General features: G+C 37.0%; 1 protein-coding gene across 17 annotated transcripts in view; it reads right to left on the bottom strand.

Annotated features, from left to right (window-relative positions):
• KIF21A (kinesin family member 21A) overlaps window positions 1-25155 on the bottom strand; it is an 88485-nt gene that overhangs the window by 23230 nt on the left and 40100 nt on the right. For 10 of the 17 annotated variants that reach the window (XM_072919977.1, XM_072919880.1, XM_072919901.1 and 7 more), the window contains exons 8-27: window positions 21521-21716; window positions 20518-20707; window positions 19847-19910; window positions 18867-19070; window positions 15620-15658; window positions 13320-13404; window positions 13030-13147; window positions 12508-12696; window positions 11393-11592; window positions 10908-11015; window positions 10329-10397; window positions 10008-10219; window positions 9208-9361; window positions 8641-8841; window positions 8208-8309; window positions 6304-6469; window positions 5794-5814; window positions 1885-1945; window positions 1619-1673; window positions 46-263 (exon numbers count right to left, since the gene is read on the bottom strand). In XM_072919977.1, coding sequence (XP_072776078.1) covers window positions 46-263; window positions 1619-1673; window positions 1885-1945; window positions 5794-5814; window positions 6304-6469; window positions 8208-8309; window positions 8641-8841; window positions 9208-9361; window positions 10008-10219; window positions 10329-10397; window positions 10908-11015; window positions 11393-11592; window positions 12508-12696; window positions 13030-13147; window positions 13320-13404; window positions 15620-15658; window positions 18867-19070; window positions 19847-19910; window positions 20518-20707; window positions 21521-21716 — 2652 coding nt within the window. The remainder of the gene's footprint in view (window positions 1-45; window positions 264-1618; window positions 1674-1884; window positions 1946-5793; window positions 5815-6303; window positions 6470-8207; window positions 8310-8640; window positions 8842-9207; window positions 9362-10007; window positions 10220-10328; window positions 10398-10907; window positions 11016-11392; window positions 11593-12507; window positions 12697-13029; window positions 13148-13319; window positions 13405-15619; window positions 15659-18866; window positions 19071-19846; window positions 19911-20517; window positions 20708-21520; window positions 21717-25155) is intronic. The other 7 variants (XM_072919893.1, XM_072919992.1, XM_072919933.1 and 4 more) reach the window with 3 other exon arrangements.

Below are 25155 nucleotides of genomic sequence, written 5' to 3'. Positions count from 1 at the left end.
TTTTTTAAAAGCAAAGGATAATTAGTACAGCATGGCCAAACTTACATGCTGCCTATCTTAGAAGGTAAGCCAGGTGGTGGGGGTATAAACTCTCTGTCCCTAGCAGAAGCATCATGTGTGTCAGCAGCCACCCCACTTTCTTGGGTTTCTGCAGCTGACGCGGCAGAGCCAGCCGAGGCAGAGTCTGCAGCGCTACTGTCGGAGACCAGGTCGCTGTTGGCTGCATACAGCAATTCCATCTGGGTGGTGGTCCTGCGGCGGGCCTGGAGACAGACAAAAACCAAACTGCCTCTTCAACATGCAGTGGTGTGTGTCAAGAGTCCTACAGTCAAGCTTATCATTATTAGCTGGCAATTAGCATCCCCCTCAAACTCTTGGCAATTGCCTTTGGAAACTAAACCAAGAAGCTCGTCTCTGCTTTTGGGCAACAACTTCAGAGGAGGCAATTCCAATTCAATGTCAAACCACTGATTTGACAACTGGTTTCCAATGATATCCTTACAACCAGCTGCCTGCCAATACTACAGGAGTACAATATTACTTACCTATGGTTTATCCAAATGAAATGTTATAAAACAGAGAGGAATAAAGCAAAGTATCACTTTAAAGAGCTACAATTATACTGGTGTGAATTCTAACATCAATGCTTCTTCTCATATACAAACTCTACTTCTTTGTTTAAGTCACCTCAAAAGTCCACATGAATTGACATTCATTCAGCATTTCAACAGTTTGAAAACAACAGAAAAACTCACAAAAGAGCTAAGCTTTGTGCAACACAGTAATTTGTAAAAAATGGATCATACATGTTAGGTGTAAATTTAAGATCTAGTCCTCAGGGAAAGAAAGCGAACAGGGAAGACAAAGATCCAGTCAGAAAGGAGCCATTACAAAAATGATATTTCATTGCATTTTTGGACCAAACTCACTTAGTTAAACAGCCCAAAAAGCTGCACACCAAAGAATGTTGCCAAATAATTCAACAGCCAACACAGATGGTGTCTTCCAAAGCCAACTGCAGTTGGAAAACTGGAGATTAAGCTTCTATTTACTTTGCAAACTATGTTTGTGCTCCTGTGAGCACAGAAGCAAAATTGCCATCAGTGCACATTTCCAGTTCCCACTGCCATTAATATTAAACTGTAGTCAGCCTAGATATAATTAAGATCCTGGAGGTCAAACTTTTATTCCATAAACTTCAAGATATCTGTGACAAATCGCAAACAATAAGCATGTCCACAGTTCCCACTGGCAATAGCATTGAACTGTAGCCCAGCTAATACTAATCTGCAAAATTACCCCAGTTTGGAGTGCAAGTAACTGGAAGAACACATCTCTTTCTGGAATTCTAATAGCTTAACCTCAAAATACTGAAGAAGTTATTTTTATCATTGCTTCTTAGAGAGGAGTGTCACACAAAATCATATTGCACACAAATCATATGTAAAGTACATCAGTTCACCTTTTGCATGTATTCATTCACTGATGTCTCTTGGGCAAAGCGAGCCTTTTTTTAATGATACCAGAAGGTATCATTAAATGATGAATTATTATAGTATCACAGAATCACTTAATAGACATGTAGAAGACTTATGATCATCATCCTTATATATCCTACCTTGCTTTTGGGCTTGACTTCACCACAAAGCTTCAAGAGATCTGAAGATAATGAACTAAAAGAAAAATTGCATCCAAATTAGAAAGTCATACTTTTTGCAGATTGGCAGGTATGTATTTTAATTTTACTCCTTTTTACTGAAATTGTGGGCAAAGTATAATGAAACAATGTCAGAGATACTTTCTAAAGGATATATGAGTCTGCATTACAAAAGGAGGAAATTACAGTAATTTTTCTAGAATTGGTAGTAACAAAGATTTCCTCACCTTCCTTCTGTTCCAGGACTATGCAATGGGGCATCCTCATCAGTACTATCTTCCAAGTTTTCTAGAAAATTTCCAGAAGAATAACGTTAGTCTGTCCCTCTACAACAGGATGTGAAGGCTTTAGCTGCTATACAAAGCAACTCAGACAGTGTTGAAAGGGATTTGCAAAATATCTTGACTATTTTCTATCCAGCCCCCACTGAATTTTCCTGACACCTAAAGTAATTCTTCTCATACAATCTAAATACATCATACACCTAGGCATACTGTGTCAAAAATGATCCTTTGTCTACTGTAGCAGAGCAACAGAGATGACAGAAAAACAGAAATTCTAGAAGAAAATCTGTAAGAAAGCAGAAAAAGCAAAAAAAATTATCTGCAAGACATGGACAATATGGGATATAAATCAATGGACAGTAAGAATGTCTCTTTCTCCTTTTTTCATCTTCTTGCTCCAAGACAGAATCAGCCTGGCTATAATGAAAAAAAAAAAATGATATTTTTAACTAGCTAGTGAGCTGAGGCTCAGCCTCCTCTGATACAGAATGTCACCAAGCATTTGAGCTGACAAGAAGCAAGCACTTCACTAGTATATAAGGATTCATTTCCAAAGAGGATGATGCTGACACTTAATACTATAGAACGGCTTCGTAAAAAGAGATTAATTTCTAAAGGAAGCTGCTTAGTAGAAATGTTCCTGAAGCAAAAATGGGTACACAAACCTGTCCACAGAAGACAAACCCAGCATGCATGCCACACACTAACACTGTCAAACATCCAATTGACACGTCTGCATGCAAATGGTGCGAAACATTTAGCTGAGACAATGAGTCAAGGGCACATGTACAATCAGTTCCAAACTGCTGGGAAAGCAAATCCCCTAAATTGCATGTTATTCTAATATTACATCTTAGCCATAGATCAAGGACAGACATTTTTGCAGGCAAAGTCCCTCATTTTTGAACATATGCAGGAAATATTAAGGACTAAATAACCTTGTAATGACATTCCATTACACCTCTTTACTAGAAGAGACACTATGTTTCTTTACTTATTTTCTGATAAAAAGCAGATACCATTTGCAATGCATAGAACAAATATATTTGTAACCCATATTAGAGCACGGGTTACAAATTAGAACATATTAGGTTTGTCCATGTATATGTTTTAAGTGCAAGTTCATGCTTTGGAGAAAGGGAGGAGAGATATGCAGTTTTCAGCTGAAATTTGAGAAGGAATGGAAAAAAGAGAAGGAAAATACTGCCTTTTGTGATTGCTGCATCTAAATGTGCTTCCTGAAAAAGTTAAAACCATCAACCTAGAACCAACACCAATAATGTGCTTCAGAGTTACCAAACTGCTAAATTAATCTTAACAATGTAATCTTAGTTATCAGAAACAGAACAATATTCTAAAGAAAGCAGGGTCACAGGAATAGCACTCTGAATTTTCAGTTTTCTTTTTGTTCCATCATGGATTTGAGACTAGATGAAAACCTTTCAATACTTATTATTGTCATTAGTCTTGTTATTATTGCTATTACTATTATATGCCTTCTGCAGAAGTGGGGATTTAGAGTACTACTCCTTTCAGTAAGACAAAAGCAGCATCTCTAAAATAAATGCATTTTTTAAAAAGATAGGATTCCTATTAGAATTATGTTACTTCATCCCAGTACTCATAAAGAACTTGTGATCTCTTTTTACAGGTAACTAAGTAGAAAGTGTGGAATGACCACAAAAGGTGGGATTTTATTTGTAGGCTCACTCTCATGTGACCTGATGAGTTTCTTCAGTTTGCCTGCAATTCAACACAGGAAGACTGCCCAAAGCCCCGAGATAGAAACCAGTGCACAGAGTCAACAAAAAGGTAGAAAGAGCAAGATTCTGCAAGAGTTGGAAGAGATGAAAGGAGAAATGAAGTTAGTAAAGACAGTAATGTTTGCAGGGATAGCTGCTAGCAAACCACTGCTTGCAGAACAGGTGGAAAATTTTCTGATTATTCGTCTTCATCCTCATGCAGTGGCAACTGGACGGTACCAGAACAATGCCATACACCAGAACAGTTCACCCAGAGGAAATGTCATTTGACCAGCCCTCTCAAAATCTGCACATAGGTGGTTGTGACTCACATCTGTGAATGTCCATACATCACAGGTGGGAAGTAAAACCAGCTTCCACAGCTCCTCAAAGAGGAGTCAATTCAGCAATATTCAAAACTCAATTTCATGGTCATTTTAACTCTTCACAAGAGCAGATGGGATAGTGAATGGCAGCTGGCTCATCCACCAAGGTGAGTGTGCACTGTAAGTCCATTCAAGTCAAAACCTGAGCCTGTGATGTACTTTGCTGCAGACTGAAACTTCTTGTCTACAGTTGAATGCAAGTGCATAACTACACTGGGGAATGTTCAAGCTCTTCTGAGCCAAGTGTATTCAAATGGCGAAGAACTTCTGAAGATGGTGGATGTGAAAGCAGGCATCAAGAGGGCGAATCACAAATACCATGGAAGTGCAATCCCCTTGCTTGGGATAGGGCTGGCTGTGCTCCAACACTGAGATGTCAGGCATCCTGGTGAGATTGATCTCAGGATCTGCTGCCACCCACATTCTACCTGCAGGAACTCTGCCAGGCCCTGCACCAACAAGAATCCCTGCAAACCAGCTGGCAATCCCAGCATCAAAGCCTCACTACAGTGATGTCTGAACTCCCTGCAGCTCAAAAGGTTTGGTCACTAGTGAGCCACAAAACACAGACTACCAACAGTCTTGGACCAAGGTTAGTGCAGCATATTCAGCTGCATTTCCTTCCTATAAAGTGTTAGCAGATTCCTGGCTGGCTTAGATACTCTTACAGCTTCAGGTCATGCTTGCAAAGTGTTAAAAAGCTTCTTTAACGAGAAAACACTCTACAAAGAATTTGATTACAGAGCTACTGTTTCAATACATTTAGCAAGTGGCTTTTCATGCTTTCAGATATTGTTGTTAAGTAAAAACCTGTCCAGAGCTAAAGAAAATGCAATGCTGTCAGGAGGAACAATGCTCCAACAGGGGTGAACATGCACACACGTTAAAAGCCTGTTCTAGAGACACCATGATACTACAAACTACTGAATTTATAACTGGCTGCAGGCAGCAAGATCCCCTGACACAGATTTTCAAGTGTCACCTGACAGGAAGCTGGCCAAGTTCTCACCATCTTTACATTATGATCTATACACTTCCATGTAGTTTTGTGCTTTGAAATGCGTGCAAACTAGCACAGGACAGCAAAATGTGATTAAAAGCAGCACAAGACAACACTAAGGGAATTATCACTGGAAACAGGATTATTTTTCTCAAGTTCCAAATATAGCCAATTCTTTGGAGGGAAGAAAATAAGCTTAATTCATTTGGGAATAAATTCAAAGCAACAACAACAAGTCAAAATCAGTGAAGTCAGTAACTTAAACACAATTGAAAAAGTGGGACATGATCCTGCATTCTGTACAATATTTACATTACAAAAAAAGCTATTTGCGAAAGGTTAAAAAATGACCTGCAAGTTAATAATTGCCTTTTTCAAACCTAAAAAGATGAGCAGAATTTTTTACAACAGTAGTATATCACAGAATAATTCTATGTAGTCTGAACATACTTCGTTGCATACTTGCAAGCACCAAGTTATAAATTTGAAATATGGCTCTGCTTACTGTCTTCACTTTTAACTACCACAAGGGCTATTACCACAAGAGCTAGAGGTGTTTCAGAAAGGAGGAAATGCTCTTTAAGCTCATGATAATGAATGCATTTACAGAACAGTTCATGCAAATTTCACAGACTCACAAATTCTAAGATGCATCAGTTAGTGAATATGAATGAATTAGTAACTCATGCAGCTGTACAGTACACAGAAAGCTAAACATACTTACCCAGTGGTATGCTATCTAGGTCTGTGTAAATACAGCAACAAGGAAAAAAAAAGCAACATTCCAATCAAAACATATCCATTTATAAAAAGAAATAAAACAAAAGTACCCAAACATATTCTACATTTTTCTTATTATCATTTCATGAGAAGTAGAATAGATGCTGTAACAACATAAAACACCAATCGAATATCCCTAGCATATGATGACCGAAAGGGATTGAATTTTTCAACTTCCTATTCAGAAGTTAAAACAATTCCAGATTGTAAAAATAACAAGTAGATTATTTGAATTTTTAAAAAATCTCAATACAAAACAAAATTGGTTTCCTACATTTCACTGCTGAGAGGGTCTACTTTAAAATGCCATACATGCATGTCAATTGTGAAGTATAAGATGTTACAATACAGCATCTATTCAGAAAAGAAATAGTCTAGAATGCCCAGTACAGCATGCACAAAAGGCAAACATGACATGCAGCTGACTATTCAAAAAACAAGATGAAAAAACTACCTTGCAAAGCATGACCCAGAAAAGCATCAAGTTCAGGATTTAATTCAGCTTTTTCTTTTAGCATATGAAACAGCAGTTGGTTTTGAGTAGCACTAGTAATTTCTGTCTGCTTAAGGCGTCCCTCAAGAACTTTGATCTGAGCTTCTTTCTGAGCTGCTTGGAGACCCTAAGAGAAAGAAAGATGACAAATGTTTCACCACAACCCTTGTTTTACAAAATGAAAATTGTCAACATTTTTTAAAAACTGCAAACACAAACATTGTGTACATTGCAGCTGCCTTCTCACATCCTGAAGATCAGGTGTCAAAGGGTTTTTTTCTTTCCTTCACCTTTTAAAGAGACTCATTAAGCATTCCTTTAACTTGCGTTCTTCAGACTGCCTTGCAAATATGCATCTAGTGGCTAAGTGGGACATGACTCCCAAGTGCAATTCAGAGTCTTTGCCATTTTTAAGAGTAGCAAGCATCTGAAAGATTAACACCTCCACTTTCCCCAAATAATTACTTTTTTAAAGGTTATTACCTATGGCAGTCTGTGACAAGGAGAAGGGGGGAGGTGGAAGGGTGGGACAGGGTGGGACACAGAACCCTAATCTTTCCTACCCAATCACTCAGTGAACTTTCAGCTTTTAATGAACGATCTAATGACCTAACTTATGACAGAATTAATTCTAAAAGAACTTCCTTAGAGACAAGGATTTGTGACAATTTTTTCGTTGTAGAAAATACAGACAAAGAAATTCACGCAACGGTTTCCAAATAGACTTCCAAATTCCAAAGGAAACAGTATGGGAAAATGAAGGTACAAAACATCTTCTCAAAGGCTTCTAGAGCAACAGCAGACTTTGAGTGCTAGTGCTTGAGTAACAAGTGTCACCCTAAAAATTTGCACACTACATTTTGATTGAACTAAAGCTACGTATCAATAGACACATGCTGCAGGTGAAAACAAACAATAGAATAGACAGTAGACATGACCAATTTTGCAAACAAATATCCCTTCAGCTTTTCTATGTGATAATTACTAAACAAAAAGATTATACAATCCTTCACATAATGGAGCTTTTTATCATAATAAAGAGAAATTGTTAACAGAGTGAGTCAGAGGCACTTTTCTCACATTAACTCTGTTGCAAGATCCATTCGAACACATCCAAAGGCTGAAAAATATGAAAAATATTTAAATTTCCAGAAGCCAATGTGATTGTGGGAATTTTCTTTACCCTTTTTTTTTTCCCCACAAACTTTTTGGATTACCTGCATAGTGATGAATCAAGAATGCAAAATAAATCCCAGAGAACTGGTTGGGGGGGCTGACCCAAAGACAGTTTCAGTATCATTGAAATCTTTCATTTGACTCGATGAGACAGGAAGAAAAGCGGCAGCAAGAGCACATGATACATGTGTGCACAGGGTTATAAGCTGCCAAAAACTTATTTTGAAAATAAGAGACTAAACATATTTCCCCAACATCTTCAGAAGAATCTGTGGCTCTGCTCAGACTGAAGTATGTCATGCATCAACATGTAACTTCAATTTTTTGAGGTTCATATTTGTACAAAGGTGGCTGAGCCAGTCTTTTGAAAAAAGATCTCAAGCTCTCTTTAGGAGTTTGTTAAAAAGCATAGACATTTATTTGATTACAAAAAGTCAGTGCTCTTGTAAGAACAACGTGAGCTAATTAATACAGTGAAGAAGGCTCTACTGGGGGTTGAGAAACAGGCAGTAAGTTGAAGAGGACAACAGATCTCAAGGGCCTTCACACTGAGAATCAGCATGACTCAATAATGTTGACCAGCTTAGCTTTGTTTAACACACATTAGTCATGTCTTTATGTCAGCACAACATATCTGCTCCTGGCACATGCCATAGTCCTGGCACACACATACTTCACTTACACATTACCTTATTGATACCCATCATAAGGAAGTGATCAAGCAAATACCGAGCTTCTGTCAGAGTGCAAGCATTAATCACTGCTGTTACATCCAAGGTCTCTCCTTCTTCCTATGTGTGCAAGAATAAGCCCAGTCAGATTGTGAAAAAGTCCGAAGAATTCTATTAATCTATTGCCAGCATGCTAGAAAGCATCAGCTTTGACACTTAAATGCTTTGCAATCTTCACTTGCATTACACTAATGACACTAAAACTCAGGTATCAATTGCATAAGTCTCCATCTCAAACTTCACAAAAAAGTTTTCACCAATTTTCACTTCCTGGCTTAGTAATTACACAGATAAACAAAAAACTAATATCCAAATGAGAACATTTTCAAAGCTAACACAATTGTGTTTTCTTGTCCCCATTTTACCATTTTTGCAATAATATTTGACCTACCTTTGCTTCTTCCATTTGCATAATGTTTGCTTGGCAGTCAGAAATGCTGTCGTTGATGTAGTCTATATTTGCAGTTACTGATTCCATCTCCTCATTTATGTTTTGGACATTTCTATCTGCTTCACTGCCACCCCCACCCTTGATGAGCTTCTCCCTTTTCTTTGAAAGCTTATCTCTTCTTTTGGTGAGTTCTTCACGTTGCTATTTTCCACAAAGACATAATATTACAGAAAAAGAAATTAGTAATCCCTTAGAACTCTGAAGTGCCTTTTTGTTTTCCTTTGTTTGCTACAGTTTAACTAACAGATCATGATTCCCATGCAAAGAAGTTACACAGGTGAATACAGTAATCTATTTGCCCATGATAGTATTAATGTGTTTCTTAGTTCTTACTAAGCACAGCCCATGGTTCAAATGTTTACTGTAGCTAAAAGCATCTTCACTGACTGCAGTAAATTCCACCCACTTTGCCAATGCTGCCATAAGAGCAATTAAGTTACAGCAAACATATTTGCAGTGCTCCCTATTTAATACAATGATACAGCCAACAGTGCATAAATCACCCACCGTAAGCAACCTGTTCATATCCGCCTCCATGTTAGAAATAGTCATCCTCTGCATGATAATATCAGTCACTCTGCGTTCCAGTAACTGCCACTTCATCCTGGCTGCCTTCGAGGAGTAAACTCTGCTGATCACTGCTTTCCGCTGGTACTTCCTTCTGTGACGCATTCAAGAGAAATATACAGCTAAGGCTGAAGCAGTCCCGTTACAAATTCGAATGTGGAAATGATCAGGCTGGAATATTTTTTATAAACAACTTTCAAATTTCATGCAGAAGTTGTTGTAGGTTTTCACAGCACCAGACAGCTGCCTCTACCCAGCCCTGAACTCTACTGCACTCTAGCATGCTACACTTGAAAAACAGGTTTCAAACACTCCAGCATCTTTCATGACCCACTATTGAGTTCAAATGCCATGTAGGTGTTGTTCCCTGTTTAACAAGGAGATCTGCTTCAAATCACAATGGAAAAGTACCTGATACACTGAACTGCATTTTCCAACAAGTTTTTCCATGAACTTAACACTGGAATGCCAAGGTAATTTCTCTTGAAGAGTAGATTTAAAAACCCTCAAGATTTCAAAATCTAGTTTATGTGACTTGCCCTTTAATGCAATTTTATATTATTATATTATTATTTTAAACACAGAAATCTGAAATTGCATTTGATGATGGTAAAATGCCCATTTTATGAGCATTACATGATAACAGTTTGACAACTAACAGCTCCTGCAACAGTACCTGCTAGAAAGTCCACACAAATTTCAGTTCTTGTAAGAGAGTCCTAAAAAGTTTTAACCCTTACCCTGTTCCGTTTGTTGCAGTTACAGATAATGCTTGAACCCTTGCAACAGGAATTCTCATCTTCTGCTGTGCTGCTGTTCTGGAGCCATCATGCTCGCCTGACAAACTAGAACTTGCTTCCTGCATGGAATGCTCAGGCAGACTCAGCTTTCGACTCACTTTTCCTGCCACTTTATCAGACAGAGGCCTTACTTGCCTGCGAAGGGCTGTGACCTGAAGCACAGGGCAAAGACACAATTAACTCTCCCAAAACTAAATTCTAACATACAGCAATAAAACACGATTCTGTTTTCAAAGATGCATTGGTGTTTTACCACAGTACCTCTTCAGTTTTGCGACGTAAGATAACTTCTTGGTTTCTTTTCTGAGCTTCCAGAAGCTTGAGCTGATGCTGTGAAAAAACAGAAGCAGCATATGATTTTTTTTCATTCTCTCTCACAAGAACTGCATTGTATAAACAACAACAAAAAAAAGACCTCTTCACATTAATAAAAATCTGCAAAATTGCTGTTACATGAAGACTCAAGTCATGATTGTTTCTTGATCTTCCTAGTGCAGAACAAAAATAAGTGCTTCACTGCGTCAATTCTATCAAAAACAATAATTCCATGCAAGCAAGGCAGTAGCAACAACTTTGTGAAGATTCATTAATCACTGGTTCACTGATAACATTGATATACATATTCAATAAGCACAACAGGAAATATAAAACTTATCACCTGAAGCTAGGAACTGTATTTGCATGGAAGTCAAACCAAATTTTGTGCATTTTCACTGGTGCAAATATGCCGGTACATGCCTGCCTCAGTGAATGCATATACCCAGTGTGTGCCTGCAAGCAGAGGCACATCATAATGACACGTGCTTATTCTAAATGAATGTTCTTTATCTGTCAAATCACCTCTCGTTTGCGTTGCTCCTTTTTCAGTTGTGCAATCTCTCTATTTCTTCTAGATTCAGTCATTCTAGCTTTCTCCTGCTCTTCTTTCATTTGCTTCATCAAGCGAACCTGTAAAGAAGTCATCACTTAGAAAAGCTGTTCACACTGAAGTTCTGCTCCCTGCTCCCATACAGTTTTCTCTTCAAATTGCCATTTTCCACTGTTATAAGTTTTTAGCTATTTAGCCTTCCATATAATGTCGTCTTCACTCAGTGATGAATAACAGCTAATATGCTGTGCAAGCTTATGCGTGTTTGATACCTTAATTTCTGTTCATTAAACCTAAAAGCCACCCCTCTCCCCAAGGAACAGGCTGGTGCTAGCATTTCTTCTATTTTAAGCAGATAACAGCAAGTCAGAGTTATCAGATAGATGGATGCACAGGAGATTTCAACACAATTTTCAGTAGACATCATTGTGCGACACTTCAATTTACTGAAATATACCTTGGTTTTCTTCATCTCTGTCACCTCCTGCTGCAGTTTCTTCAGCTGCTTTTCATATTGAGACTGATTTTTAAGCAATCGTGCATGTTCCTTTTGTGCTGTTTGAAGTCTCTGCAGTTCTTTATTCATGGCTTGGAGTTTCTTTTCATATTCTGACTTGATTTTTTTTGCCTTTTCTTCTGAATAGGTCTCTACAGAACCTAGAGTAAAAGGGAATTCTTAATCTGCTTTTGTTCAGGTACCTTTACATTGCCAGCCACAGCAGATAACTACTTCCTCTGCTCTAGCATTGCTACAGTATTGCTCTGCAATACCTTTAAAACAACCTAATTTCTCTCTAGTTCCTGCCACCCATACTGCTTTGAACTTTCCGCCTGGTATACATTCTGGGATAAGACATCAACTATTAACACTTTCCTCTGACTTCTTTGCAACAAATCTGAGCACCTGAAAGCACAAATACACACATTCACGCATATGTACACAGGAGTATAACAACACTCCTAAAAGCCATCAAGCCTAGTATTCCTCTTCTGACACTGATCAATGGGGAAGGTCTAAGGAATAACAGGGGAACAGCAAAAGCTTAGACCGTGTATAACTGTAAAGCATATATATGTTTAAAAAATAAAAACAAACAAAATACTTTCCACAGCACTCCCAAAGTGCAGTTATTTGTGGCAGGTAATCTTGAATCAAAGGTAGTTTGTTATCTCAATACTAATACATATTCTAAAATGTTTGGTCAGTAAACACCTCTGAAAGGTGATTCACTGATTCTTGTTCTTATTCTTATGCAAATAGAAAGAAAGTGGGGAAGAAGGAACACGAAAAGAAACTTCTAATCAGGAACTATCTCCAGGATTATGAGAGCTCTTAGAAAACTGAAAATGCTTATTCACCCAAATCAAATACCTGCCAGTAGCAATGCATTTCAAAAAATTCTTCTCTCAATTCTAATAGAAACTAGAATGAATAAAAAATTATTAACTGCATTATGGGTACAAAACATATTTCTGTTTTCTGCAATTTCTCATCAAATTTGAAAAAGAAAATGAGAGAAGTAGAAAATGGTTCAACAGCTTATACAAGATCAATGATTTTGTACTTCTTACCCAAGTTTTGAAGAACCTGATCTCTTTCAAGCTGAGTGTCTCGAATTTTATGTTGTAGCATCATTAGTTTCTCTTCATACTGTTTTTTCAGTGTTTGCAACCTTCGCTGGCTGTTTTCTAGCTCATCTATCAGTTTCTGCTTAATGGCTATTTCACAGGTGATATTTGCCAAGTCAGCTTGATAATTTTCTAAAATAGAAAGATTTCTGTTAAATTAAAGCAAGGACCACGTGAATACAGATAATCCTTGCAATCTTAGAGTCACTGTTAATACATATTGTGCACGGGAGGATTCCACACAAATCACAATTAACCTGGCCTCTGGTCAATTTCAAAACCCATCCAGGAACACTCAATCAGCTGTCTAATACATGCATCATAAGCAAAAAAAATAATTCACAGAACATGCTCCTCACAGAGAATTACACACAGATGGTTGACAATAGACTTGCTTGCCTACCAAGACCTGAGGTCTGACAGATATTATTTGCAGAACTCTACAGAATATTACACTGACATCACCTTTTTCATCAGAGTCAGAATCTGATTCATCTGAGCTTTCAACGACTTCCATATCATCTTCATCCTCATCATCTTCCTCTTCTTCATCATCATGATCACTGACTTCCTGAATTTCCTCCTACAAAACATACAGACATTAAAGCACCCCCACTTTTCCATGCCTCAATTATTTTTGACTATCACTGTGAAGCTGCAGTATTTACCTGGCATATTCCTAGTTTTCTTTCTATAAAATTGTAAATCTTTAAACAGACAATGAACAAATAAATCAAATACTTATAAATACTTACTCCCTCCAATTCATTATTCTCTCTCTCTGAAGTGCCTTTTTCATCTCTTTTCTCCTGCTCGTTGTCTGTGTTATCCTCCTTAACACTAGTAGGAGAGGAAGACACAAATTATTCACAAACTGAAATGGCAGTTTCCCAACCCCAATGGTTGCTTCCCATCCCCCAAACCAGTACGGTGTAATTCCAAATAAAGATAAAAAACAAAGTGTAGTTAGAAAAATGTAAAGTGTTGGGCATGGGTAAAATACAACTTCCAAACTTCTGCAGATAATAAAATAATGCCTAATTGCTTTTAATCTTGGTTTGCAAGGTAATAGTAATGATTAGCACACCGTTCCAGCATACTACACAACTGGGACAATCAGAATACACATTTCCATGTACTACAGCAGTACTCATTTTGCATGGAAGTTGCAGTGTACCCAGAGTAGCGTTCACAAAAGAATAAAAGAATATTGTGTGCAAGTACAGTTTACATTACAGGTATTCCTACACTTTCAAGACATAACAGAGCTTACTGTACTTAGAATAGTCTTAAAATTTATGTATACACCTTAAACAATATCCTATTTATCATAATATAATTTACACTCTTTTGATTAGTTATCTATTTTGACAGAAAGTGAATGCTCAAAATAGTCACTGATACAACAATAAAAAGGGTTTACAGCAGGGCATTTTTTGTTTTGTTCTAAACATTTGGTGTATTACTCATTAGGGCAAGTTTTAACATTTTAAGTGCACATTTAAGACATCGCGTGCAAATATAAAACAAAAAATCAATGGCACTCTACAAATTATCACAGACCGGGTACCAGTCCCTCTAAGTGCTACAAAACCTAAAGCTCCAATGGATGGGAAGTTGTGACAGAATAGAGCTAGCCACCATAGCGGGTACTAATGCAAAAATGTGGTTAGGACTGCATAATGTGGAATCCACCTTAACTAACATCAGCTGCATAAAAGTTCGGCAAGTTATGCTACCACTGATAAGGGACAGAAGCTAGAAATGCACATCTTCCTCCACTGATCCCAAGAGGAGCTCAGATTCATGATCAGACTCTTGGGCAAATCCAATATCCAGTGCAGTGACAAGAAATATACGGTAGATTTGAGACACTATGATTTGGTAAATGACACTTTAAAACAGAGCTCGAATCTAAAAAGTGCCTGTTGAGTAACACAGTGCTGGGTACATGCGATTTTCTGTTGTGTTACTTTTTAATCTGTTCAATGGTAACTGATTCCCTTCTGCCCCACTCATTACCAGTTATGAGCTGACCATGCACAAGGCAAAAAGCTTTTGTTGGGACCATCTAAATCCATGCAGCACCTGGGGATGCTGGAATTAAAAAATCTAACCAGATTTGCACACAAAAAAATGCCTAACAGGGAACACTGTGTCATACAATCTCATTTCCACATATTCACCTCTACCTCAAACCAGAACATGTTTTATGTTTGTTATTAAGCCTAAAAGATAATGTATCTTAGCTGCAATCCTCATGCAAATTGAGGCAAACCCCCAGTTTCCCTTTCACTTAGTACAGAACTAGTCACTACAGAGAATTTGTATTCTGACTAAGAAAGGGGAGAGACAGGAAGAAGGAGAGTCAGCAGCTCTCCCAGGTAGACCTGTACTGCTCAATGTGTATGTTAGTGGATTCACATCATCTGCATCAATTCAGTGGGTGGGTTTTTTGGATCAAAGTAGACAGCATAAAAATAAAAACACCTTTAGTTTCACTTTTAATCATAATATAGTTCTCTTTTCAGAGCCCCCAGCTTAACTGCTCTCTGTGAATGACTATTCATCTACTGGTTTAGCTGAAACAGAATGGGAGGAATGATCAAGGCTTTCATCACATGTTTTCAGAACCCAAAGCAGCGGACTTGACTGAGGTGTGATGGTCCAAGACACTCTTGATCTCACATGCCAAAATTATGATTGTCATATACTGCCTGTTAGATATTTCATACTATATGTGGTACTGCACCTTCCTCCTGCCTTTCATTTCTCTCAGGCCATGCAAGAAAGAAAAAAATTAATTCAACAGGAATTTCTGAAGGTGCCACCTCCCCACAAAAGTTTGCTCAACAATGTGTATCATGAGAGTCAACCTCAATTCCACAACAGATGTTTCTTCCAGTTAAAACACTAGCTGAAAGTGAAAACCCAGGAAAGAATTCTGAAAATTAACTACTCCTGGAGTACCTATGAATCTGCCCAACTTCTTTTCATGTATGACAATCAGTTAATTGAAATGACAGGTAATTAAAAACCTGGGAAATATTCCAACCTTCTTTCTTCTTGACTGCTTTCCTCAAGTTTCTGTAGCCTTCAAAAGCACGAGGTACAGTATTGGAAGGCCAAGCCAATGAAGGACAAACCAGACAGTGAAAAGCAAAAGTGATAAGAAGGTAAAAAAATGATATATATGAGTTGCGGAGTTTAAAATGAAATTTTAAAAGATACCATCAAGAGACAACAAGTAGTAAAAAGGCAATACATCCTGGACAGTTGGAAAGTAAACAGAAAACAAAAAGGAAGCATGTGTAGGTTAACTAATTTGCCACTGATAACAAGTAAATTCAAGTTACACCAAGAAAGAAATTTTAGACAGTATATTTAACTTTGAGAATTATTTCTAATAATAGATTAAGAAAATATCTCAATTCTGGAAAAGCTTTTTCCTCTTTCTCCACTTAAAACTGGCTGATAAAATAATGAAAATTGCAAATACTCCCACTGAACCAAAGTTATATATTTTCAGAAAAATACCAAGAAAAAAAAAACAATAAACTAGTTTTGTATATGCTGATAACATATTGTAATATAAAGTATTAATAAGAAAAATATAGTATTAATATTCTAAATAACATATTCTGGGTAAAATTAATACAAAAAATATCTTCAAACTGCATTCATGTTTTTGTTTGGGTTTTGTTGTCTGTTTTTAAATAAAAAGTAGAAAATTGCAGCTTGTTTTTCTGGGATTCAGAAAGTACATGTGAATAATTTCTTGTTATTTTTTAATAAATTAACAAAAAACATGCACCAGAAGCAATGAGATGAACAAAATATTAGTATTTCTACCTGCACTTTTCCTTCTTGAATAAACGTGGATTTATCAGTAAAAAAAGTCTGCATGACATATATAAGAATAGAGATGGCTTAAAATTCATCAACTACTGAAATTCCTCATTTCCCATTATGACAAATTTTCAAGCAAGAGCTTTTGCTGCCTTTTCACCTTGTACTGCGTACCACCTTCCTTTGGTATCAGCTAGGAGCAAGCTGATCCCCATGTAACTTTCATCACTAATTTAGTTTAACTAAGGTTAGGGGAGTCAAAAGAAAACAGAAATGGTTACCAGGCTGTAAGGCCAACTAACAACTGAAAGGAATGTGGAAGATTGGCTAAGGGGCTTCCAGTGGATAAGCCACATTAAGTCCCACTGTAGGATACTCCAATCAGGTAGGCAAAGTATTACTGCTGTGTTAACCGTTTCCAATAAACTTTATGACAGATGCTTATTAAGGCTGTAAGTATTTAACCTGCATACCTGTTGCTCATTCAGAACCTTGCTCTTAGACCTTCAGGCTACCTCAAAACAATTTAAATAAGTTGTATGTATTGAAAATTATGCACCTTTTGTCATACTGACCCATACCCAGAAAACAAAAGACCAAGAAGGGCAACAGATGGGGCAGAACCAGCTGCTAGGCTTACCAATCCCATTTAAATAGAAAAATGCTAGTTAGACAACTTTAAAAGAACACCAACACTAGAAAGAAATAGTAGAGTAAATGTAACTAAATGCCTGTAGAAGACAGAATTATAACAAAGAATCATCATCAAACTGCAGGGCAAAGTGTCTGTGCATTACATTAATGTACACACTGCCAATTCCTGAAATTTAAATAGAATAAAAATTCACAGTGATATAACCTTAACACAGACTTTTCACTAATTGGATAGAAGCACTCTGCAGATAGCGAGAATGACAATGTACAATCCCTCAAATTCTAACATTTCTTAGCATCTGAGGAATTTTCCTCCCAACACATGCACCTCAGAAATTTCTAAGTATTTATTACAACGCAGTCTGCAGATAGGCCAGTAGAGGGATTCAAACCATATCAGCACTTTGAAGAGCATGACCCCATTTTCTAGAACACAAGGCCCACTTTAAGATGGAGCCATCAAGAGGCCTCTTCCAACTTTAATTTTTCTACAGCTCTCTAATTCTATAATGCTAGGATTCAAAACTGATCTCGAAAATAATTTATGGTAAGTAGTCCCTACTTTCAGATCAAACTATTTGGCTGTCCCATCACAGTATTATTATCTTGGTGTGAGAAAGTATGACTATCTTTCAAAAAAAACACAACAAAAACAAACCACAAAAACACAACCTAACAACTGAAGCTCTATCTAAGCATGTAGCTAAATGCTTGATTTTAAAATGTGTTAAGAAATACAAAATCAAATCTCTTTGTTCCTACATTTACAGTTAAAGGACATACTAAAGTGCTTGGCTAAAGAGAGGACAGAACATTCTAATGATTTTATTTAATACTTCCATCTTCCCCTCAAGTTTCTACAAAAATGAGACAAAATCTATCAAAATCCTCATAAAAGTCTGAGAGCTTCATGAAAAATTATATGCAAAAATCTAGTTGTACTTAAAACGACTGTTCTCTAAAAGCATCAGACATTTGTGTGGTGAATGGATCTATAGATACAGGACCTAAAATTAAATATACAACTGATCCTCATCTACTTTATACTTAGACTATTTCAAGCTTAAACTGTTATAACTTCACTCTGAACTTGTAAAAGTATGAAGGACCATTATTAAAGAGAGCAACAGATCAGAAACATGGAAAATTTCAGCTAAAACGGAGAGATTTCTAATGGACGCAGAGTCTCCGGGTACAAAAAGCCTTGCTGTGCTGCTATCTAAGCAAGCATTTATGTCAATTTCTATGAGGATTTTAGTAGATGAGAAGTTGGACAGCAAAAAAAAAACAGCAAAGCATGATGTTGCAGAGAATTAGGAAACCTCAAATTAAAAAAAAATTCATAGAAGCAAAAGAAGATAAAGCAAAAGAAGTCATTTCAATAGTTACCAAAGAATCCCCAGCTATTCAGAGTATCTTTTCTTCAGAAAGCTGTTTCAGTTTTGATATAGAATTAAAATAAATTTTATAATTTTCTCAAACTTCTGTTAAATTTCAGGTGCATTTTAGAAGAAATTTTTAAAAAGGTAAAAATTTAGAGAAAGCACCGGTGCTTTTATCATTGTGCATAATTACATAGAAAGGTTCATTACAAAGGAGACAATCTACAAATACTGCACACTTCACTGGAAGAAAAGATGCAAAAGAAAAGCTGTAACTTCAGCATGTAAAAGGGTTTGAAGGAACAGCAGTTTAGGGTCCAAACTCACACAAAAAGCCTTTTTAAGTCTCAGTAATTAAAAAAATAGGCCTTTTTACTAAGAAAGAGAAAGCAAATAGATTTATAATTCATACACCACCTCTTTTTCTTTTTCCTCTCTTTTTTTTTCAGCTTTTCTAGATCTTTCTTGGCTATATCTAGAATTTCCATTGTCTCTTTCTCTGAGGAAAGCATAGAAGCAGAAAATGCTGATGGTCCACCAAAGTACGTGGCTCTCGATGAGGCTCTTGACAAGCTGCGTCGAAGATTTTCATTCACTGCTTCACTTTCTAATAATTTTGCTCTTAATAAAAGACAAAACAAGGAAGAATTGTAGACCATTAATTACAACTATTGCCAGTACGTGATGTGTACACTCTTCTGCCTCTGTAACTTCAATGCATTACATTCTGTCTAAAAAGAAACTACAAACCAAGGTGAAGTCTAAAAAAATACAATGTAGTAAATTCCTTTAAAACACCATTTTACACAATGGTTATTATATATGTTGTACATATATCATATAACCTTGACAGAATACATGAAAATATATCTGTATGAACATACATACAGTCATATATATATACACAAATACATACCTGAACATGCTTTATGAGTATATAGTATATGAAAGATACACAAAAGCTCTAATATAAACTGAGGATAGGCCAGCTAATTTTTTGCATGGTGTATATCCAAGAGATAGATAAATAAAAATATCTAAAATATTTGAGATTTTGAATTTTTAAAGGAAGTATTTTTTAAAAAAAATTTAAACAAGTAATTCCTCAGTGCTATCATTTTTATATGAGGTTATAAAGTTATAAAGGAATTATTCTAAGTTTTACTGTCCTTGTGCAACAATATTAAGTTACCACCATTATTTAGGCAACATCTTACTCTCATTTCTATTGTCAGTTTGATCTCTCATATTTTACATTTTGGTGTCCAAGAGCAACACCAGGTCTTCAAAGCTGAAGGACCATTCTCCCAAAGTAATCCCCACACAGGAAAACAGCTAAAGTATTCCTAACACTTCTATTTTTTTTTTTTGATTGCCCAAATACATAATGCAAATACCTGAGATCTTCAATTTCCTTGATATAGTTATGAATCATGTTGCTAATTTCTTCATTTCCTTCCCCTTTGAAGGACAGAGAGAAAAGGGGAATGAGGGAAGAGAAAGATTAAGGGCAGTAACAGTATAAATATCTGAATATAGGCACGAGGCACCAGCAAAGGGAAACAGTGACATGGGCTACACATGTAAATCTTAACTTATTTGTAAAATAGCTTTCCTTCTTAAACTGAATTACATTTTTTTTCCTCTCTCATGTGATCACCATATGACTACCAGTAACTTGTTTTCCATATTTGTGCATTTTAACAATGCTTTAATCAAAATTACTCATCTGGAGTTTAATTTGGATTCAAATTTACTTGGTCTAATTGTTAAACCACTACAGGGGCTAAACATACAAATAATTCCTACACAAAGATATTGTTTCATATTTTCTGTTGTTCACATTTCTAAATAGATGGTCAAATCAGGGTACCAAACTATTATTATTATTTAAAAAAGACCCCAGAAACAGAAGAAATAATCATATGGGGGCCTATCCCTGCCAAAGGAGGTCCTACAGTGCTAATAAAAAGGCATCATTTCATTTCAAGGGATCAATTAAGCAAGAACATATAATTAATTTAAGTTCATGAACTTATGAAGCAGTTTATGCACATTCACAGCATACCTGTCCTGGCTAGCACTTGGTTGGCCTGATCACTCATAAGCTGTGTTATTCTGGCTCTAAGAGCATCAATAGTCTCTTGCATTGCTTTAATTCTAACACGCAGGTTGTTGTTTTCTGTTTGCAGCATTGCATTCTCATGGACCATGTCATTGATGCTTTCAACACCTTCTTCATCTATAATCCTTTTACCCTTCAAGAAAGTAAAAATATTTTATTGGTTATTCAATAACTAATAATTAGTTATATTTTGTTAGTTAAGTCTGACCTACACTTAAAAAAATTCTAACTTAGTAAATGCAATCCACAGATGACTTAGAATTCCAAGCATATACTTGTAGCACAGGGTAATCTCTCAAAGAGTTTAAAACAAAGATAAAGGGATAGTTTTCAAAAGACTGATGTCTGGGCCAACACCTTAGCATCTGGGTTTTGTGTAACTTTAGTCTGAAATACAAGTTCTTGAAAAGGTTAAAAAATGAGAAGATAACTCTTTATCAAATCAGAATACTATCTCAAGAAGAGCAAAAGGTGATCCTGTTTGGTAAGGACCTTTATTGCTGAAAATACTGAATAAAGTCCAGGAAGAAACAGGCATGAGTATTTGCCTTATATAGTTGAGATTGGATTTTTAAAACACAAATTGTTTTAGCCATCTAGGAAGTTTTCAAAAGCAATACACAGTAACTGTACACATTCACTTTTGCACCAATCTAAGTTGTAGTTTTGTCATTTTTGATTTGAAAGTGGCTTTCTCATTGCCTTTCAAAAAGCAAATAGCATGCATCACCAGTAAATATCGCTGACATTTGCTGACATCTCTTTTTTTGGGGATACAATCTTTGTTTTCTAAAAATATCTGGTAATCACTGGAATCAACTGTTGTTTATGCCAGGGCTGCTTTTCCAATGTTTTTAGTGTATGAAGTGGAAATAACAGGGGAAAAAAACCGCTGTGGAATTATAAGCATTTTAAAGCAGAAGAAATCCTAAGAGGATAAACTTACGGTTTTGTATTCCATGAGTTCCATCTGTAGCCGCGCAATCTCACTGCGCAAAGCATTTATTTGTTGACTGGCCCTATCCTGATTAACCACCACCTTGTTCTTGATGTTCCGTGCCCGGTTGGCATACTTTAACGTGTTCAGGGTTTCCATGAAGTCTCGATCTGAAGGGCTCACACATGCTATCATGAGCGTTTGACTGGAAGGCAGAAACACAGGTCAGCGTTACACACCCAAGAGAAAAAGAGCAGAGAGAAGCTAACAGGTCCTCAGGCAGAAGGTGAAACAAGAATAGCAACTCTACAGTATTTGTAAAAATATTTCTGCATCTAGCTCACAAACCACAAAGGTCATCAGGTGCTACAGGTACCTTGTATCTCTTGTATCTCCCTAGCACAGAGTAGATGCTAGATCATTACTTGTTCCACACATGAAATTGTAAAAGCAATTAATGAGTGTTTCTAGAAACATTTCTCAAATTACATTCAGTTTGCCTAATCATACATAAATTGAGATTAAGGAATTTATAGTCACCCTAAATTCCTAGACAGGGATTTGGATCATAGAGCTGTCAGGACTGTCTACTGTAATTCCTGAGTTGCTTACCTGCTTCACCTGAAAGATGCCCAAATGCACATCTTACCTGCCCATACATGTCTAATGTGCCTGTTCTCTACCTCAGGTTCTGAACTGGCTGAATTCTCCACTGCAAGTTATCTCCTGTTCTCCAAAGGGAGCCTAAAACTAGGACTTACCCTTAGCACTCTATGTCTATAACTGCATTTGTACCACATTTCATAACATCACTTCTTAGAGCAACCTTCTGCAACAAAAAGCAGCAGGACCCGAGTTCTTGGCCCAAGAGGCCTAGGAACAACCATTCTCCTTTCAGTTTCCTACAACATCCTCTAGCCATCTCATCATGGGATATTATTGCAGCTCCAAATGAAAGATCAAGCAGATAGACCAGTAGGAACCAGTAGGACAAATGCAGAAAAAAACTAAAAAATTTTCACTCCAACCAAGTGCTTCCATCATTTAACAGGTTCCTTCCCTCAGTCCCTGGAGCATACTCATTTCATGTCAGGTAAGAACAGCTTAGAAAGTCATAACCAGAATTCCAGCTGCAGATCATTCTGAAGGTACATACATTGCCTAAATTCTCAACAGAAACGGCAAAACACCTGCATTTGATGGACTAAGTACACTCCTGCAAGTTTTAAAGGCATTTGCTTCTCCATGGTATGTCACAACTTGGATAGTTACGTTAGGAAGAGAACTGTCTCTGGGGCAAAGGAGCATTATCTGCATCAGGCAGCCTGGATTCTGATCTTCACTTTCTATAAATTCCAATTGAAACAAACAAATTAATCCCTGCAACACTCTGTGAGGCAAACAATTATATTCACCATACATGCTGGGAAACTAAGCTAGAAAGAGTAACTAGCCTGGGCTACAAAAAAATTCAACAACTCTTCCTCAGTTCTCACCCGTATCTTTGTGTCAGTTCTCCAAACTCTTTTAGTCCTCAAGAAAAGGCCATGCAAGATTAGGAGCAATTTTTTTAATTCTGACATTGAGAATGTGCTTACTTTTCTAAATCTCAGAGGACTGGCTCTGCCTTGTGCTCATCTTGAAAACAGAACAACTTGAACTCCAGTTTCCTATCTGAATTGTAAAATGGACTAGGGTTTTTTGATACTGTTCTACTTCTTTTATGTCACAATTTCTTTTAATTGCTCCCCCTGCTCTTGAAGTTAGGAAGGTTTTAATTTTTCATATTATACATTATAACATTCCTTTTAAAACATCAATACTCTATATTTTTATTTTAATAATTCAAGAAACTTTAATAATGAAGTGCTGCTTCAGAACTGTTACAGCATTATACTAAAAATAAGGATTATTGTGAGAATAGTACAGTGATACAATGTTTTCATCACTGTTAATATTGTATATTGTAGTATTTACTACAACCTAACCCAAATCACTGCTAGAAAACTTCTGTAAGTATTTGTTAAGAGAGAAACAACAATGTGGACGGTTATACTTAGGGTGGAAATTGGAAGGCTACAGAATAGGCATAAAGAAATCTAAACCTGATTCTCCAGAGGAGAAAATGCATATTTGTTAAAATTTAGCTTTCCCGCACATTTTGATTGCCAAAGCCAACCTAGAAACAATTAAAAATGTGAGGGTTTTATATATAAATACATATGGAAAAATCTTTCTTAACAGCAAAGTGCTGATTTGAGATGTCTCAGCATGTATGTAACATACAACAAAACTGGGGGGAAGGAAGGCATCAGCACAATTTTCATCAATCAGAAAAATCAGGAAAGGGACAGAAAAAAAACATACAAGTATCATTAAAAACATTCTGGGCCAGCATTTGCTATCTGTGCTGGTTTTGGCTGGGATAGAGTTAATTTTCTTCACAGCAGCTGTTTTGGATTTGTGCTGGAAACACCTACTCTGGGTCCATAATGCAGATACGTTTGAGTTGCTGCTGAGCAGGGCTTTGACAGTCAGGACCTTTTCTGCTCCTCACCTGCTCCAACAGCGGGTGCCTAAGGGCTGGGAAGGGGACGCAGCTGAGCCCTACTGACCCAGGGGATATTCCTCCCCATACGGAATCGTGCTCAGCATGTGAAGCTGGGCAATGAGGAGAGAGAGGGGATATTTACAGTGACAGCATTTGTCTTCCCAAGTCACAGTAAGGCATGATGGAGCCCTGCTTTCCTGGGAATGGCTGAACACCTGCCAGCCCATGGGACTGGAGTGGATGACTTCCCTTGCTTTGCTTGCATATGTGACTTTTGCTTTAGCTAACAAAGCGTCCTTATGACAAACCCTGACTTTTCTCCCTTGTACCCTTGTGACTCTCCCGGGAGCAGGCAGGGAGTGTCTGCGGGGGCTCGGCTGCCCGCCCCCATCGCACACTAAATAAATAAAACTCCGTGATTGCTCCTGGAGAACACGGGGGGGAGCCGCGGAGCCGTGAGACGCGAAAATATTTCAGAGTCAAAGTACTATTTCTACAAAGGGTCGATATTAGAAGAGTTTGAAAAACATTTTCACTAGCTGATGTAATCGATAAAAAAATTAATGAAGTGCTTTTTGCATTTATTTACAGAAAGAGCTTAGCAGAGCTATGCTGTTTGATTTCTGGTTTGTTTGTAAATGTGGAGTTTCTTCCTCCCTTTTGCACTTTTGAAAGTTTCTAGACCTTATTTTACGTGTTTTTTCTGGCTCTCTTTTCCCTCACACTGCAGTGCTTCAACTTGTTACTAAAGCCATCTCTCTGAAGAGCATTACAACACTTTGAGAATTTTCTTCCACGTCTCCCCACTCCTTTGTGTAAAAACATCTTACTCTCCTAGACATAGGAGCCAGGTGTATTGAACAAGAGTACTATCTTACTAAAATGTACTCAGCTGTAGTCCCTCTTATATTTGCACATGTTAGCATTACAAATACAAAATCTGTATTATTTTAATAAATTTGTTAATGTTTCCTTATATAAAGCCTTCAGAGGTCAAAGCTTCCCTTCACTGTATGTGCAGAATGTATACAATTGGATTCATACAAACAACCCTGGTGGAAAGACTACTTTGTTTTTATTAGGCTGCAATCCA

This window comes from Taeniopygia guttata, chromosome 1A (assembly GCF_048771995.1).
Source record: "Taeniopygia guttata chromosome 1A, bTaeGut7.mat, whole genome shotgun sequence".
Taxonomy (NCBI): Eukaryota; Metazoa; Chordata; class Aves; order Passeriformes; family Estrildidae; genus Taeniopygia; species Taeniopygia guttata.
Note: the sequence above shows the minus strand (reverse complement) of the source record. Positions and strands in the feature narration are given on the sequence as shown.